Raw genomic sequence first — 17,684 nt, 5'->3', positions numbered from 1 at the left:
TATATATATATTTACAAGTAATATTTTCTTTCAAAGTTTAAGATTAATAATCTTTCTATATTTTTTTTTTATTTCTCATGTAGAAAATAATCGTGATATAAAAAAAAATTACATATGTTCTGAAAAAGTTATTTCACGAGTCCGGTTAACGGAGTTAGAACTTCTAGAATCTGAATCTGATTAGCTTAGGTGGTGAAATATTTATTATGTTACAAACGATTATCTCGCGATCTCAATCGCGGAAATAGATCGCAATGGAGTCGCAGCGGCAGCGGAGTCGACGACGGCTAAACAATCGCATTTGTTTGGAGAAGGTTTCCTGCGGCCTTGGTCAATGGTTATTTCGGACGGGGTAGCCTATCCCACGAGCTATTGTGTCGTAGATTCGATTGATTGAGAAAGGTTTATCGACGGCGCGCCGCGTGTCTATTGTAGCGGAGAACCATTGCTCTTTGCGGTACAATCGACGTTTCCAGCTTCATTTCAAACTAACAAGCTCGAGCTGAAAGTTTATAACGTCGCGTCTAAACCGATAGATCAAAGCGGATCCGTGCAAACGGATCGATCTTTATCTCGATTTTCTAAAACGTTCGAGGAACGCAGCCATCGTTTACGACGCTGGTAAAATGAATTGGCACTCTGGGAGAAGTACATTTAGGCGTTGGTGAGTTACAGTCATTATATCGAGAATTTCTCGAGAAAGAAGACGGGAGTTGGGCCAGATAAAACATTCACGAGACACCGTCGCGTGTTCACCTGCCTGGACGTTCGCGTGTCGTCGATTACATAAACGAGTAACGATATTGGACGGCGACTTTGGGAAAAAAAGAATAAGAGCGAAAACGATTTCTGAGCACGACTCAACATCCTCGAGCGTATCCGTAAATATTTCACGATTTTTGCTGCGCGACGAAAGACAAATCGTTTAAAAAGATAGCGCAAAGAGTCGATAAAGTCGAGGGGTGAAACTGAAATTTTGAGCCACGAGCAATGATATAACGTGCGTTCGCGAAAATCGATAAAATCGCGACGACAGATACAGATGTGCGGTAAACCGTAGCGATGCGATGCGGTTTTGTCACCTTCATCGTAAGCGTAATCTTAAGAGCGAATTGCCAAGGCAACTATCTAAATAACGAAGCGGTTTTCCGCTCATATTGCAACGGGTTTATTGTTTTCGACATTTTAGCAGCGTTTAAGTCTCAACGATTTATTAGCCGATCTATCATTTCCGCGAATTACCGAGAGATCGTCGCGAGGAGAGACGTGGTAAACTTCTTTTTCAATGCCACGTTTGTGTAATAGCTCACTCCTCCAGAGAATCTAACGTTCTTACGCATCTCATCAAGACTCTTCGATTTCTACTTAACGAAATGAATTTATTAAGATATTGACAAGTGAACCTACGTTCGTTAACTGGAGTAAACAATAAATATTTTGCTGTCACGTAGTGTATAGTTTAGTATAAATAATATTTCCGCCGTAGAGAGAAGTGGAACATGTGTGATATGCGCGCATTTATGTCCGCTGTAATTAACTTTGTTATCTTCGCGACTTTTATCTATTGGTGCAATTAACAAAATGCAACTGTCTTGACCGCGTTAGAGGCTAGTCCTACACGTTTGCGCAAATAAACCTTAGTAATGTGTCAATGAAACTTTTACAAGTCTCTTATGTATCTTGATATTTAATAGTCATATTATTGTAATATCATTTATATTTACAATTATTTCTTTTACACGATTACTTAACATATGTATAGATAAATTTATTAAATGTACGAATGTGGGAATATATGTTAAAATTACGTTTCTTGTAATTTGTAAAATAATAATTAATTAATAATAATTAAATAATAATTTTTATCTCTCATATGATTAAAACCATCAAGAATTATAAATAATGTATTTATTTAAGATTCTTTTTTTTTTATTTGTAATCATTCTGGTAAGGAAATAACGCGCAAATAACTAATATGCAAATTGTTATTAACTCTTATATAAATAAATGCAATTTCACTTCCTCTCTCTTTCTCTCTCCGAAACTACTATAATTGTTGTAATATTAATTAGAAAAATTTTTAAATCCAACAGAATTAAAATAAAACAAAGTGAAGTGAACGAAGAAATAAATGAAATTTTTTTTTGACGCTGTAGAAGATGTGCGATTAAATAAGTCTCATTGAATATGTATTAATTTAAATATAATCTACAATGGGCTCGAGCGTTACAAAAATAAATCGCTTGCATAAATACATTTAAAGCATATATAGTTTGTTAAAAATAGTGATTCTAGGGTATATATATTCATGCCGAATCCGCATAAAAATTGCATGTTTCCGCTGCCGCGTGCATAGTGATAGTAGTTGCCTATTACTAAGGACCGACCATTGTAAACAAACGAGAGACAAATGGAGACGCTAGCACGAGAGAGAAAGAGAGACAGAGAGTACGGAAATGCAGTTCTCGATGAATGAATGGATAAAATCAGGAAGATATCCCCCCGATCCCCCGCCCTCGATTACATCGTACCCGACGCGCCATCGAACGAGACACGCTGCCCCCCTTCCTCCCCCTCCTCCCACCCTTCCCGTCCATTCTCTCGACGGTGCTGTCCCGCAACACGAGATTAATTCCGCGGAGCTAGTCGGTCGGCCGACGAGTCAGCCTTGAACCAAATTACGGACTGCCGTTGTTTAGTTGTTTAGCCAGAGTACACGCTGCACAGAAATCTCGGCCGGAGGCACCTAAGGCGACGCTACGAGAGCGGCAACAGGCGCGATCCGATCGCGATCTCGCTCCCCTTGTTCCTCTAATCGGCACCGATTATTTTCGATAATCGACCGAATATCTCGGTTTAACGACGCGCGCGAGAATGCGCGTCGTTAAAATCGAAAAGATATCTCGATAAGCTACGACTTGTCAATCTAGCCCCTCAAGAATCTCTCTCTCGTTAGCTTTTTTAAAAGAAAAGTTTCATCTCGCGTATCCTAATCCATTGCGATGTTGCGCAAACGTACATTTGCACACTTGACGCGACAGGACGCGGTATTGTGAGTGTAGCCTTGAATTTACAGGCACGACTGCAACAATAGTTGAATAGAGCGCATTGGCACGCCAGAAACCGCAAACCTCGGCGAAGCGTACGCGCGACAGCGGACGGCAGAGCCGATATTCCGTGAACCAAAGCGAAAAGGTAGCGAGGTGGCGAAAATTAGCATGGCATCGAATAGAGTTACTTCGCAATCCGGTACGAGGATATTTTTACGCGACGTATAGCTCAAAAAAAGGCATATAGCTCGAAAAGTTTTTTCGAACCGGATCTATCCGACGAGATCGTTTGACAATTCGGATCTAAAGTCTATAAATTTCATTGTTTATTCTCATAACATATTTATCATTGCCTGGTATATTAGCTATCTGATATAGTTACCGACTTCCATCTTTATTATTATAGAGATCGTTGTCATACATAATTATTATTATCAACGTCGTCGTCATCGTTACTATGATTATTATCATTATCATAACGTCATCTTTGTTATTTCCATTCGATGTCTTAGCAATTAACACACATCATAACGTGACAAAGCATGTTCTCATAGCCTTGACAGCCGACCCGAACACTCCCCAGACTTGACGACTCTCGAGGTAGAAGCACGAATCTAAATAATCAAACAATTTTGTCAAGTCTTATTTATACAAAGTCAATCAAAAAATATATAAAAAGTACGTTTACGCGATGTATTTCAATTTTCGATGTTAGTAATTGACTGTAACTATCAATAATTTATAATATGCTAAAAAAATGAAACATATAGAAAGGAAGACGAGAAAAGATAGGATGGAAGATGATGGTTAGCTATTTTTGGATGAGCATTTTCAAGGCTACCGACTATCTTTATACTCTTCTTTCTTGTTTTTTGCATGACAAAATTTGATGTAAGAAATGTGATAGAAATATTGATACGACGACAACGTCGTCGATTAAATAATATAAAATGTCATATGATAGTTACCGACTTCCATCTTTATTATTATAGAGATCGTTGTCATACATAATTATTATTATCAACGTCGTCGTCATCGTTACTATGATTATTATCATTATCATAACGTCATCTTTGTTATTTCCATTCGATGTCTTAGCAATTAACACACATCATAACGTGACAAAGCATGTTCTCATAGCCTTGACAGCCGACCCGAACACTCCCCAGACTTGACGACTCTCGAGGTAGAAGCACGAATCTAAATAATCAAACAATTTTGTCAAGTCTTATTTATACAAAGTCAATCAAAAAATATATAAAAAGTACGTTTACGCGATGTATTTCAATTTTCGATGTTAGTAATTGACTGTAACTATCAATAATTTATAATATGCTAAAAAAATGAAACATATAGAAAGGAAGACGAGAAAAGATAGGATGGAAGATGATGGTTAGCTATTTTTGGATGAGCATTTTCAAGGCTACCGACTATCTTTATACTCTTCTTTCTTGTTTTTTGCATGACAAAATTTGATGTAAGAAATGTGATAGAAATATTGATACGACGACAACGTCGTCGATTAAATAATATAAAATGTCATATAGAAATCAGATATAACACATTTATAAAAATTATTAGATTTTCTAAATTATTAGATTCTTAATTATTAGATTATTTTAAATATATATACCTATACAGAAAAAAATATATGTATTCTCATGCATAAATTTCGATAATATTTAGCATAAATTTAAAAATGAAATAAAATCAAAGAATTCTTCTCTGCAAAAGAATATTAATGACATAGAAAGCCACAAGATGTGTAAAATTACAAACCGTCATTATACATTGTAGAACAAGTCCCCAATTTCGTGTGGAAAATGTATTATACCGTATACCGGAAGAGTTTTGGGAAAGAATGCATTATACAAAAGCAAGAGAGTAGTGTATAGTGTATAGACTGATCGTCAATAGCATTCTTAGTATGCTGCGTGTCAGTACATATCGTTAAAAAAGATTCTTTAATGGTATGAACAGATTTTACACATAATGCCGATCTTATTCGTAAAAATAGAAAGTTAGTGGCTTAAGAGTTGTAACATCCTCTCATTCTATTAAAAAAGATATCGTCAAACTTGCACAACAAAAAAAATAAGATTTCATTAATTATGCATATAATTAAAATCTATTTGACAATCTTTCAAGTCCTGATATTTTTTATATTGCACATGTGGTTTATTAATATTATCCGAATTTGTTATTCACGTTTTATGAGATATTATTAGATGTCTATATATATAATTAGAATTATGAATATCGTTAGAATTAATAGAATAAAATTGAATTTTCAGGGAAACAGGGCAAAGATGGACCAGAGGAAAAGAAAGATGCCGATGGCGAACTTTGGGGCAACGTGGAAGCGCAGGCCGCCTTCCTCGGGCCCACTCTCTGGGACAAAAGTCTGCCCTACGATGCCGACCTGAAGGTATTAAATCATGTATGTACAAAAGTGCGACACGGTAAGCCTTCAATTTGGCTGAATCTAATCCCAAAATTCCGAAAATTGAAAACAAATGTTTGTTATCTCTTGATTTGATCCATTAACTATTTATTAATGATGTCCATGCTCTCTTCAAATTTATGTTCACCGCATAATACGACGCGGAACTTTTTTATTTTGTACTCATTAAAAAAATTATTTCAAATTACTTGCGCGGATCTGTAAGATTTTTTTCTCGTCGGTTTCGGAAATGTACTTCGTGAAGCTCGTGTGTATCCCGGAAATTACTGTATGTGTGTATACGTTACGTAATAGAATGTAGAAACCAATGTAGCGGACCGCTGCATCGCCCCGTTGTAACACTTACTCCGTTATAATTCGCCTTCCTGGATCGAGAAACCGGGAAGCCGAATATTAAGCCGCTATGCAATCGTGACGATAGCGGCCGCTTTCTCCGTTATGCTTCGGCGGAATCGAGAAGAGAAGTTTCGGCTATTCTTCACTATTTTCCCCGTTATTATTTTTAGCTAAAATTATCTAAATAATTCGTCAAAAAATTATAATTTTCTTAATAAAACTCTCGAATAATAAAAAATTTATCTCTATTATTTTTTATAATCTCAATTAGATATAACATTATCTAAACAATTCATCGTCTTAATTTATGTGGCCTTGACTTATGTAAAAATATGTGTATATTTCATAATCAACAATTAAACCATTTGTTTGTAGAATATGAATAACGCAATTTTTAGAAAAGCATGCAATTCTTTATAAACCTTTTGCCAACTTTCACCACTCGCATTCCTTCCATCACGATACGCTGCTTAAATTTCGATAAAGAAACACGGCAAAATCACAAACGTGCAAAATAAAATGAGATGGAATGCGAAGATATTTTTCGCAAAAAAAGTATTGCAAGTTTTTTTCATTACACTTACAAGTTTCTCATGATACTGTGTGTTCTTTTAAAAAGTAATAACACAGAGTGTAGACAATTTTCCCATTAATATTAGTTTTACGATAGTTTTACAGGCCTATCTTTAAAGAATCCATATCCTAAGCAAAGTATTATCCGATTGTGTATTTTAATAGACAAAATATATACAATTCTTAAAGTTAATGTAAAAAATCTCGCGTTGGATTCGTTATTGATAGTACTGATTTAAAATCTATCCAAACTTGTCTAAGAGTGTAAGATATAGGCTCTGCTTAAAATTCACAAAATTCCGGGGGACCATCTCGGAAATAATATCTCGGATCTTTGTTAATAGTACGTCGATCTCGATGAGTTTCTTTCCGAAAATGGCATCCCCGTCGATGGTGTGGCTGGTGGTGGACAAGGTACCATGCAGGCTAGCCAGCTTCATAAAATCAACAATACCGAGGCCGCCGGACATCAGGGACCAGCGGGTCTGCACTTGGAACCAGTTACCAAACGCGAAAGATCACCATCGCCCAGCGAATGCTGCTCGCCAGACACCCTGAACCCACCCTCTCCCGCGGATTCCAGTAAGTAAAAAAGTTTCCCGCTCTGTTACTTTTATCTCTCGTCGTAGCCGTCGCTCGTGATATTGAGATCCTGAGAAGTGTTTCACACGATTTCATGTATATGTATATAAATATAAATAAAGGAATAAAATTTTTTCGAACCTCTAATAATATCTACCAGCATGTATGAATTAATCTAATATTTTTTGTTACGTATTATTAATTTATTTACTGTGCAAGCATGTATGCATTAATCTAATATTTTTTGTTACGTATTATTAACTTATTTACTGTGTATATCTAGAAAATTTGAGAAGAATGAATGACAATATATGTATGTAAAATTAAAAAGAATAAAATAAATTGCAGGAAATAAGGGATGCGATAGAACGACGTACAGTATTATCGAAAGTAAGGAAGCTACATATATAAATAGAATGATGAAAGAAAAGTATAACAAAGCGGCACTGATGTAATCGTAATTCATAAAAAGAGATAAAGAAAAAAAGACAAGAAATACACGCTATCTCAGAATCTGTATCGCGATAACGTCGTGCTTGTCGAGTACATGAAAGAAAACGTAGACTAACGTCGATATTGTCGATTGTTCCTCTTCCGCGCGATAGATTCCGAGGACTCGTCACGAATACAATATGGCTTGTCTCTTGTAGCGCTCTCGATGGCCTCATCGGGGCGAGACTTCGATCCACGTACCCGGGCCTTCTCCGACGAGGAGCTCAAACCCCAACCTATGATCAAGAAATCGCGGAAACAGGTGAGCCTTTATCGGAGCTATTTATTTCGTCCTTCGTATCATCGTTTTCGAGATGTCAAATTGGATCGTTGGATATCGCGATAAATTAAAATTCGTAACGCTTCGCGCGACATAATTAAATACGAACGTTCTAACGTTCTTATATTCTCTTTCTCTCTCGCTTCCGTTTACGGCAGTTCGTTCCGGATGACTTGAAGGATGACAAATACTGGGCGCGTCGTAGGAAGAACAACATGGCAGCGAAACGATCGCGAGACGCGCGTCGCATGAAGGAGAACCAGATAGCACTCAGGGCCGGCTTCCTCGAGAAAGAGGTGAGTTTTCTCAGGGAAACACTCTTTCATTGAAGTGGAAAAAATAAAATTGTAATAAACTGCTCTCATCATCAATTTATCTACCGTTCTTTTTCTTTTCCGCGAGTGATCTGTGAAGGATTAAAATGCATCGTTCTCATGGACATTATACAAGAAAAAGATTTAATCGAATCTTCACTTTTCGCTTCATTTGCAGAACATGGGTCTGCGACAGGAGTTGGACCGGTTAAAAAACGAGAACATGTTGCTGCGCGACAAACTGAGCAAGTACACGGACGTCTAACATCTCGTCCTCGATAATGCATCAGCCCGAGCGATACACGAAGAAGGAGAGAGACATAGAGAGAGAAAGAGAGAAAGAGAGAAAAAGAAATAGGGAAGAAAGGGAGAGAGAAGAACACGAGGGTGCATAACACCAGCTGCAGCCCCCTTCTTACTTACACTCGCAGCACATAGCAGTCTTCGTGTCTTTGCGGAGAAGCCAAGAGGATGCAGAGCACGTTGACGAATATTACCAACTCCCGAACCCGACTGCCGCCGTCCTACAGAGCCGACAACTTTCGGAGAAAAATCTTCGAGGACCTCTATTCTCTATCTTTCTCTCTCTCTCTCTTACTTTCGCGAATAAAATTTTTATCGAGTCCTCGCTCCTTGTCCCGCTCTAGAGAAAACTCCTTCTCTTGTAAATAGTTATATGTATAGTTAGATTATACACACATATACACATACATATACATACAAACACACATACGTACATTTGCGTGCGAGCGTTATATATGGATATATATATATATATATATATAAAAAGAAAAGATTATATATACACACACATACATACACGAGTATCTACATCTGAGGAAGGAGACCATAATGTCATACGTACATAAATTCGCGCATGCAACGCTCGACGAGATGCGCCGATTTCGCGACCGAGTCTTCTAAATTTACATCGTGCCGTATTTGGAAGGAATTATATTGTGGCGAGAAAATCAGCTGTCTATAAGGCATAAGATTCGACCTTTAATTCGGCGAAGAAAGGGCGAATCTCGTCGACGTTGAGCACTGCCACACATAAAGGAGCTATATCGTTCGATTAAATCGACATGGAGCGGAGGCGAGCGAAGGCTGAGAGAACTCGACGCTTTTCTGCGCACGAGTTAATTATCCTGGTTCTTCGAGAATGCGTTAATTACTGTAGCGTATCCCACGTGGTGATGGTACACAAGTGATTCTAGTTGTTTTAATCGTAAGATAGATGATATATACGTGTTTTGTTTTTTTCAACGCTTCTCTTTTCTTCCTCTCTCTCTCTCTCTTTCTTTCTCTTTCTTTCTCTTTCTCTCACTCACTCGCTCACTATCGATCTATCTATCTATCTTTATTTTAGCGTGTAGCGAATCAATCCGGCCACGCGAGGAGTGCGCGAAAGGCGTCGCGACGCGACTCCATTCTTTTCTTCTTTCGTAATATCGCCCAATATCGGCGGCTCGGAATACGAACAATGAACGGGCCAATCCCGAGATATCCCGAGATATCCTTCTACCGCGTAGCGAACAAATTTTGTACAGGATGCCCTCTTTTGTAAAATATACTTTAAGATGCATCGAGTCATCCTGACAAGAGCGACGGTTACGCGCTGTGTGTCTTTGACGGGATTTATTAACGCGGGGTTGGAGACGAATGGAATGAAACCGTACCGTGTCCGACGATCGAATCGCGTAGCCTCTAACACAGATGGATGTGTGCATCGTCGATGTTAATCGTAGGCGTCATAAGTAAAAAGAAAAGAAATGTTACACGAGAATACGAACCATCCGTGCTTAAACATAAGCTAGTTGCACAGGCTCGCGTGTGCACTGGCCCCTTTCCTTCCCGCCCCTCTTCTCTTTTTAAGTTTTTAGATGTTTATTTTTTCATCACCGTGTGAGAGCTCGGTGACGGTGATCGAGAGAGCAAAAGCGAAACCGACTAAGAGAAATGCGCTTTTTTATGAAATAACTATATAACGAGAATCTATATTGTACAGATCAACGCGAGCTCGAGAACAATATCTGAACTAGTTCTGCTCGTTGCAAAATTTAACGATAATAATCAAATACCGTGCGTTTCGAACATTTCCAGCAGCGTGGCTCCGGGACAGCCAAAATAACGAGCGGAATTTGTAATCCAATCGCTACAATTAATTTTGAGAATAATTACGAACGGCGAGATGACACTTTCAGTTTCGTTTGACGTTTGGGCATACAGGCGATAATACGTAATGGCCTTGTTTTCCTCTCGTACGATGCACAAACGCGAAACGCAAAGGTTTTGTACATATATTCTTTTATCGGCCAGGAGGGTAAAACAGATCATGTTATGAGATTTCAATTTAACTTCGCGTTTGAACGACGGCAAATCCGCTTTAGATATTGCAGGACGATTTCGCGCGCAAAAACTTAAATTTTATTCTCGTTTTATTCTCGTTATCCTCGTATTTTAGATATTATTGATATTCATTTATCATGCATATTTTTATTATATACATTCGTTATATACGTATAAAATCGTATACGTAATTTTATCGGAGTGTAGAATTTATATTTTGTAGATATATGTATATGTAATAGATCATTGTACGTTCATGCGCGAACGCATTGATCTCATTGTTGATTGATGATTTATCGTCATTAAAATGATTTGCCGAAAGTCGCGCGCGAAATCGTTTCATACACAATTCTCCACGATTGCCTTGCACATTTTGACAGCGAAATGCTGCGCGTATGACGATGAATTCGACAAGCGATGAATTATTGAATCGATATCTTGCGTCGACAGATTTAGCAAATATCTTCACCGATCTAGAATCATATATAATTTCGATAGCGGCACAAAATTTTACTTTCCAGAAATGTTATATCGTAAATTAGCGTTACCTGATAAGATAATCATTGCATGGCTTTTCATTCCGACGCAATGAGTTAAAGAGAAAAAAATTAGTATGATATTGCGGCGTGAAAGCGTAAGAGCGAGAATGAAATTTCGCGTTTGATTGTATACGAAATTTCTCACATCATTCTTATAAAGAATATAACGTAGAATGCAGAGAAGTTTTTAATTATTTACGATATCTACTTGAAGATTAACGCGAGCCAATATCAAGTTCGTGCGATATCAAGTTCGATGCGTGTTCTGCTTTTTACGCACGCTCGTCATCATTAAGGGCAATACGAAATTTTGCAAAAGACAAAAACGATTTTTTCGTGTGTACAACATTTATACATATAACACGGTAAAGTATTTAAAATGATCTTTTGTTTGTCGTGGGCAGGAAACAAGATTTATAATATCGAAAATCGATCGTATTGTTGGCGTACAAATGTAACTTATTATTAACTCATTTTCCGATCACACCGTCCCGGCGCCATTAATGATGCTGAATGTGCGGTATGATGTGGATCTCGGCACAAGTTACTGGCCTATAAAAAGCGCATTAGCATGATTGACATACACTGCAATCCGACGATAGTAATAATAAATAAAATAGTAGAGAGTTATATAGCAAGCGCGACAGACGCGGCCGCCGGCTTTGCTCCAAATAGAATGGTAAGAAAATGAGATAGAGGACACTGCCGCGTCTTCGATATAAATAATCGTCCGATCCACTTAAACAAAATATGGAAAAAACATGAGAAGAATTAGATATGACCACCAACACAAGAAACCTATTGTATCACATTTCGAGAAATATATGTATTTGTTATTGTTTTAATTGAACCCTACGGTTGTACACCATATCCCATTTTTCCACATATATATCTCCTAATTTTCTTATAATATATCACTAAAAAATTTTTAATATGTCTCATATATAGAGAGAATTTCTTTAATTGGAAAATATTTTATATATGTATATGTGCTCTACGTGTGCATATATTACAGAATGATATATAGATTTTGTATCGATACCTTTCGACGGCAAAAATGTAATCTTTCTATATCAAGCAAATTTAATTTTTATTTTTCAAACCTTATTATCGAATTTCGTCACGTAAGCATTCTTTATATGATTAGCTGTTACCATCGATGTCTCAAAATTTTCAATGTCCGTTGAAAATATAGTTGAATGGTAGAGTATATACAGGGCAATCTGTTATTTATTATTATTTAGTATGTTTCGTCCACTGACTTTTCTAACTCGCTTTTCGAGGTACTTTTCATTTCAAATTAAATTTTCGAAAAGATGAAAAAATATGATACATTAATTATTTAAAAAAATTAGATATTAATAAAACTTAATCGCGCGAAAACAATGTCAAATAAATACATATTTAAATATTAAAATATTCAAGACTACATGAGTATAATAAATTATAATTGAATGAATAATAAAAGAAGGAGAAGAGAGAGAAGCATGTAAAAGCAAGAACGCAAAAATATATTCGTTAAAGTGCTATGTTTTTTTTTTAAATGATTGAAGAACATCGATAGAGAATTTCCTTGAATTATAAATTATTATTGAAAAAAATTATATACATATATAATATAATATAAAAAAGATAATATAAATCTTAGATAAAGATGTGTGTGTTTGTGTAGTTGAGTGTTGAAACATATATTGTAAATTGATAGCAATGATACAATATACCTCAAGAGATTATAAATGCACATACACATACTCGTCACACATACACCCATACACAGCACACAAGCGCCACTTTCCCCTACCATTAAAACTGACTATGATGACTGGGCTGTTGCTTATAGTCAATTGTACAGTTCAAGGCAGTTATACGTTCCATGTAAGACGAGAGAGACGTACACCATGTGGAAGACCACGACGGTGATCTTGGTTCTTACCATTGGTATAGCTTTCTTGTTCCGGTGAGTGCCCAAGTATCGAATAGATCTTGTTCGAAACATTTTATCAAAGACCTTTACAGAGCGCAGGGAGTGTTTCATCTTTGATTAATAATTTTGTAAATGGAATTTCAATATTCTCGTGGAAGTTATAAATAAGTAATATAATTTATTATCGTTCAAGAGGATTTAAAGTATTAATTCCGTTACAGCAATAAACCTATAGATGTACCAGATTTACCTGAAACGTTCTGGGGACCGGAAAAAAATAAGGTGGCCTCGAAAGAAATAAGACCTTTCGTTATTAATATACCAAAATCGGTAAGTCATGCAAAACAAGTATCTCATTATGTCAATGTATTCATTAAGATAAATAATACGTTTTCAAGATCGTATTCTATATCTTTACTAATCTGTTATGTAAGATATATCATTGCATATGCATAAAAAAAACACGTATTATTTTTAATAAATATTAATTTTTTAGTCGAAACTATTTCCAATGTATATTTGCGTCAAATTTGTTGCTTTGCAATTGTTATCATTATTTAACATACTGATTCTATACCGAATAATCATCGTATATTATTAACGATAGCGACGACCAGTTTTTCTGAATAAAGATGCCTGGAATTGCATCAACAAGCTTATTACATAAAATGGCTCTTAACTTATCGTGAATATTTTTAATCGATTAGATAGCAAGACAAAAATAGTCCAGCAGTAATGCTCACTTTTTTTACAAAAACATCACAAATCTTTTAAGAATTGTTATTCATATTGTCGAATAATTCAGAACGTTATTATAAAAATATACACAAAAGCTACTATATAAACCAGAGTTCTTAGTAAATTGTGTGGTCTAAAGAAAAAAAAAATATTAATTTAAAAGAACGTGAAAAAATCTTTTTTTAAAGAACCAAAAGAAACACATTCTTATGTAAAATACAATTTCTTGAATAAGGTAATCGATGATCTGAACGAACGGCTCGTAAAAAAAAGAGAGCTGGTAGAACCGTTGGAAGACGTTGCGTGGACTTATGGTATCAGCACGACATATCTGAATAATATTCTTGAACATTGGCGTACAAAATACAATTGGACTGAACGGCAGGCGCTTCTCAACAAATATCCTCAATACATAACCAATATACAAGGTAATAAATTCTGTTGTCATTGTTCAGCATTATATTTTTAAAAATAGCGTTCGCGAATATTTTATTGGGAAAATTTGTTCCAAATACAAGTTGTGGCATCGTGCTCCCATTATAATTTTTTTTCTTCTTTTCTCGGCTATTATTGTTTCTTCCGTTTACTATTAGCGGATAGCAATAAATGTTGATCTAAATAACCATTCACGATTTAACCGTACATATCCGTTAGCGTTTCGTTACTCGGATATTAAGCAAACTAAAAACGCTTTGATAAAAACAAATGATGCAAGCTTTCTTTTGTTATTGTTATGCTAAAATTGACCCTGTCTTTATTGCGGAAATACAAAAGTGCAAACGGGTCAGGTGATTAATTCATGTAAAAGAACAATCGCGTCCGTTAAATGTATTTTTATTTACACCAATGAAAGTTCGACTATTATAATTAGCTTGTTTATTAGTTACTAATCGTCTGTTATATTATCTGTTAATTAGCTGTGCAATATTATTTCTTTCTTTTTTCTTGTCAAAGAAATCTATTTAATTATATACATAGCTAATTTTTGAAAAACTTAACTCTAAACGTGAAATAAAAGTAAATTGAGATTTTTTGACATTTACAGGTCTGGACATACATTTTTATCACGTGAAACCATCTATTCCACCGAATCGGAAAAATATAAAGGTTCTTCCGTTATTGATTATTCACGGTTGGCCAGGATCCGTGGTGGAGTTTCAAAAAATTATTCCCATATTAACGACGCCACGTCCCGACAGAGATTTTGTATTTGAAGTGATTGCACCTTCACTTCCCGGATATGGATTTTCGCAATCGGCTGTACGACCCGGATTAGGCACACCACAGGTAAACTCCATTTAAAGAATGCGCAATGGTCTTGCTAAATGCTATATATATATATAGTGTATTCACTATACTATTCAAGACATTGTCACGAAAGAACAAACTGAATTAACAAATATTTAATATTTACCCTTGTGCAGCGCGAGCGCGTGTATATACAAACATTAATAATTTATTTATTTATTTACTTTCAGATAGCTGTTATATTTAAAAATCTCATGTTGCGTCTCGGTTTTAACAAGTTTTACGCTCAAGGAGGAGACTGGGGCTCCTTTATTACTGCACATTTAGGAAGTTTGTTTCCGGACAAGTACGTATTATATACGAGGACTGACAATTAAGTTCGTAGAAAATATTTATTACAATTACAGAACACATTTATACGTTATCTAATACACGGTCCCTTTTAAAATAGTCCCTTTTTAAAGCAATGCATTTGGTCCAATGTTTTTTCTATTGCAGGAAGCAATCTTCAAAATCATTCTCCGTGAGACTGTTTAGAGCACGCGTCATCCATTCCACCTCCACTCGTGACCCCCAATGACGATTCTTCATGTCTTTGAACTTAATTGTCTGTCGTATATGATAATACTAATAAGTGGACAAGATTTAATGTACAAAATATAAAAATAACAATCGTTTTCTTTTAGCATTCTTGGCGCTCATATGAACATGTGTTCAACGAGTTCAAGCAAGTCTATGCTCTGGGTGTTACTCGGTGCTCTTGTTCCACAATTTGTGGTAGAGAATCAACATTATTCTAGAATGTATCCTTTGAGTGACCATACGAGTCGGTTAATTGAAGAATCGGGATATATGCACATACAGGCTACCAAACCGGATACTATAGGTATTTGTTTATAGGGAAAATTTTTTTCTAACGTAAATTTAATATAGGAATGTATATGTTTATAAAATCTTAATTCTTAAATATTAAATTCACAAGTGCATTTTCATTAAAGTAAAATTGCAACGACCATCACTTTTCTTTTCTTCGTTTAGATTTTTAGATAATAAAGATATATCAATATCACATTATTAAATATTCAAAAAAATGTATACAAATGCAACTTATTGAAGAGTTAAACCAATCGAAATTTTTTTAAAGGCACTGCCGTGGCAGCCTCACCAGTAGCACTGGCAGCATATATCTTGGAAAAGTTTAGTACATGGACAAATAACGAATACAAACTTCGTTCTGACGGCGGTCTACTCGAGAAATACACTTTAGACGAGCTTCTAGACAATGTCATGCTTTATTGGGTTACCAATTCTTTGACTACGAGCGTCCGAATTTATGCTGAGCAATTTACTGCAAAACATAGATCAAGCAATATAGACGAGTGAGTGTGTCTTTCTCTCTCTTTGTTTTTTGCAAATTTGCTTTTCTATAAAATTAAAATTTTTTTCTTTTTTGAAGTTTATTAAAAAAAAAAAAAAACTGGTTTTATCTATATCTTCAATAATATACGTCGATCTAATTTTTAGATTGCCAGTTCATGTACCAACAGCATGTGCGGCGTTTCCTCACGAACTAGCGTATCAATCGGAGAGTATCGTTCGTGACAAATTCATTAATCTAATACAATTTAATCATTTACCGCGCGGAGGTCATTTCGCCGCATTCGAAGAACCGGGACTCTTAGCGGATGATATTTTTGAATTCGTGTCTAAGACTGAAGATCTTAGGAAGAAAGCTGATGATAAGGATGTACCAAACACAGGAAAGAAAATAAAGGAACCTACGAAAATTTAAAAACAAACTATACTATACTATATTAACTAAGGGCACAACAAAATCTATGATATTGGAGAAGCTAGATTTTTTTGTTACTAGCAGAACCAGTATGTGGTAATATTTTTTCTATTTTTGCATGTGTAAAAATTTTTGAAATAAAATGATTATTTTCCATAATGCTATATTCTCCATTTAAATAACATTTTCACTAACACACATCGCGATTATTTTTCCATAAACTTTTATTTATTGAAATTATTATTTACAAATTTTTTTTATTATTTTTTTGTTTCAATAATTTTTCCGAATCATTTTGAAATTAACATACGTTTAATAAGAAGCATATTTTAATATAAATCAATATTATAACGTAACACAGTTATATTATTATTATTATTGTCCGTTTGCTTAATAAACAGCTATGTCGACGAACAGACGAGTCATACTGATGATTGATAAAGAGAGAAAGATAGAGAAAGGAATAGGCAACACATATTATAGAGATTCTTTATCAATATCCATTTTTTACAGTAATGCTTTTTCCTGTGAGCTGGTCATAAAATTACGATAATAGAATAATCTTATATGATACATGTGTATATATTTGAAATTCTCGATTTAATCTTTTATCAGTTATATAATCTTATATTAGATATTTGTAACTGTAAAAATTACAGAGAAAAAAAACCAAATCTTTTTTCGGTCACTTGCTTTTTAAGGAAACCAGCTCTTATATGCAGTTTTAATATGCAGTTTTAATATGCAGTTTTTCTTCATACTGTGACTCTTGGAAATTGAGGCTTTCCGATCCATTCACAGGATGCGACCGGATCTCACCAGGCGGCAAGTAACAAAGGACCCCCTAAGAATGTGTAGAAGGGACAGCGACAGACCCTCGCCGAACCCCAAATGTGACGCATTGCGTGCACGCAAGTGCGACAAAAACGAACCGTATGCGTTAAATAGTTTTGCGGCATTCATAGAAATTCGAATCGCTCAATCTCAGTTTAATCCCCGATGC

The 17,684-nt window shown here is 35.5% G+C and overlaps 2 protein-coding genes across 13 annotated transcripts in view; both read left to right on the top strand.

Annotated features, from left to right (window-relative positions):
* LOC115239824 (hepatic leukemia factor) overlaps positions 1-11,824 on the top strand; it is a 75,484-nt gene extending 63,660 nt beyond the window's left edge. For 3 of the 12 annotated variants that reach the window (XM_029814598.1, XM_029814597.1, XM_029814604.1), the window contains 5 exons: positions 5,345-5,490; positions 6,768-7,005; positions 7,611-7,759; positions 7,933-8,073; positions 8,270-11,824. In XM_029814598.1, coding sequence (XP_029670458.1) covers positions 5,345-5,490; positions 6,768-7,005; positions 7,611-7,759; positions 7,933-8,073; positions 8,270-8,356 — 761 coding nt within the window. In that variant the 3' untranslated portion in view covers positions 8,357-11,824. The remainder of the gene's footprint in view (positions 1-5,344; positions 5,491-6,767; positions 7,006-7,610; positions 7,760-7,932; positions 8,074-8,269) is intronic. The other 9 variants (XM_029814608.1, XM_029814607.1, XM_029814599.1 and 6 more) reach the window with 6 other exon arrangements.
* Positions 11,825-12,786: 962 nt separating this feature from the next.
* On the top strand, positions 12,787-16,840 carry LOC115239823 (juvenile hormone epoxide hydrolase 1-like). Its single transcript, XM_029814596.1, has 8 exons — positions 12,787-12,936; positions 13,125-13,233; positions 13,877-14,069; positions 14,687-14,928; positions 15,120-15,235; positions 15,576-15,775; positions 16,034-16,268; positions 16,414-16,840. The coding sequence occupies exons 1-8, from the start codon at positions 12,878-12,880 to the stop codon at positions 16,679-16,681; spliced, it is 1,422 nt and encodes a 473-aa protein (XP_029670456.1). The 5' UTR covers positions 12,787-12,877; the 3' UTR covers positions 16,682-16,840.
* Positions 16,841-17,684: the final 844 nt, after the last annotated feature.

Source organism: Formica exsecta, unplaced genomic scaffold (assembly GCF_003651465.1).
Source record: "Formica exsecta isolate Colony F162 unplaced genomic scaffold, ASM365146v1 scaffold395, whole genome shotgun sequence".
NCBI classification, from domain to species: Eukaryota; Metazoa; Arthropoda; class Insecta; order Hymenoptera; family Formicidae; genus Formica; species Formica exsecta.
The sequence above is the reverse complement of the archived record's forward strand: the minus strand, read 5'-3'. Positions and strand labels throughout refer to the sequence as shown.

Coding starts and splice junctions, on each gene's coding strand:
- LOC115239823 (XM_029814596.1), top strand. CDS start 12,878: ATGTGGAAGACCACGACGGTGATCTTGGTTCTTACCATTGGTATAGCT. Junction 12,937..13,124: donor GGTATAGCTTTCTTGTTCCG/GTGAGTGCCCAA, acceptor ATTCCGTTACAG/CAATAAACCTATAGATGTAC. Junction 13,234..13,876: donor TTATTAATATACCAAAATCG/GTAAGTCATGCA, acceptor TTCTTGAATAAG/GTAATCGATGATCTGAACGA.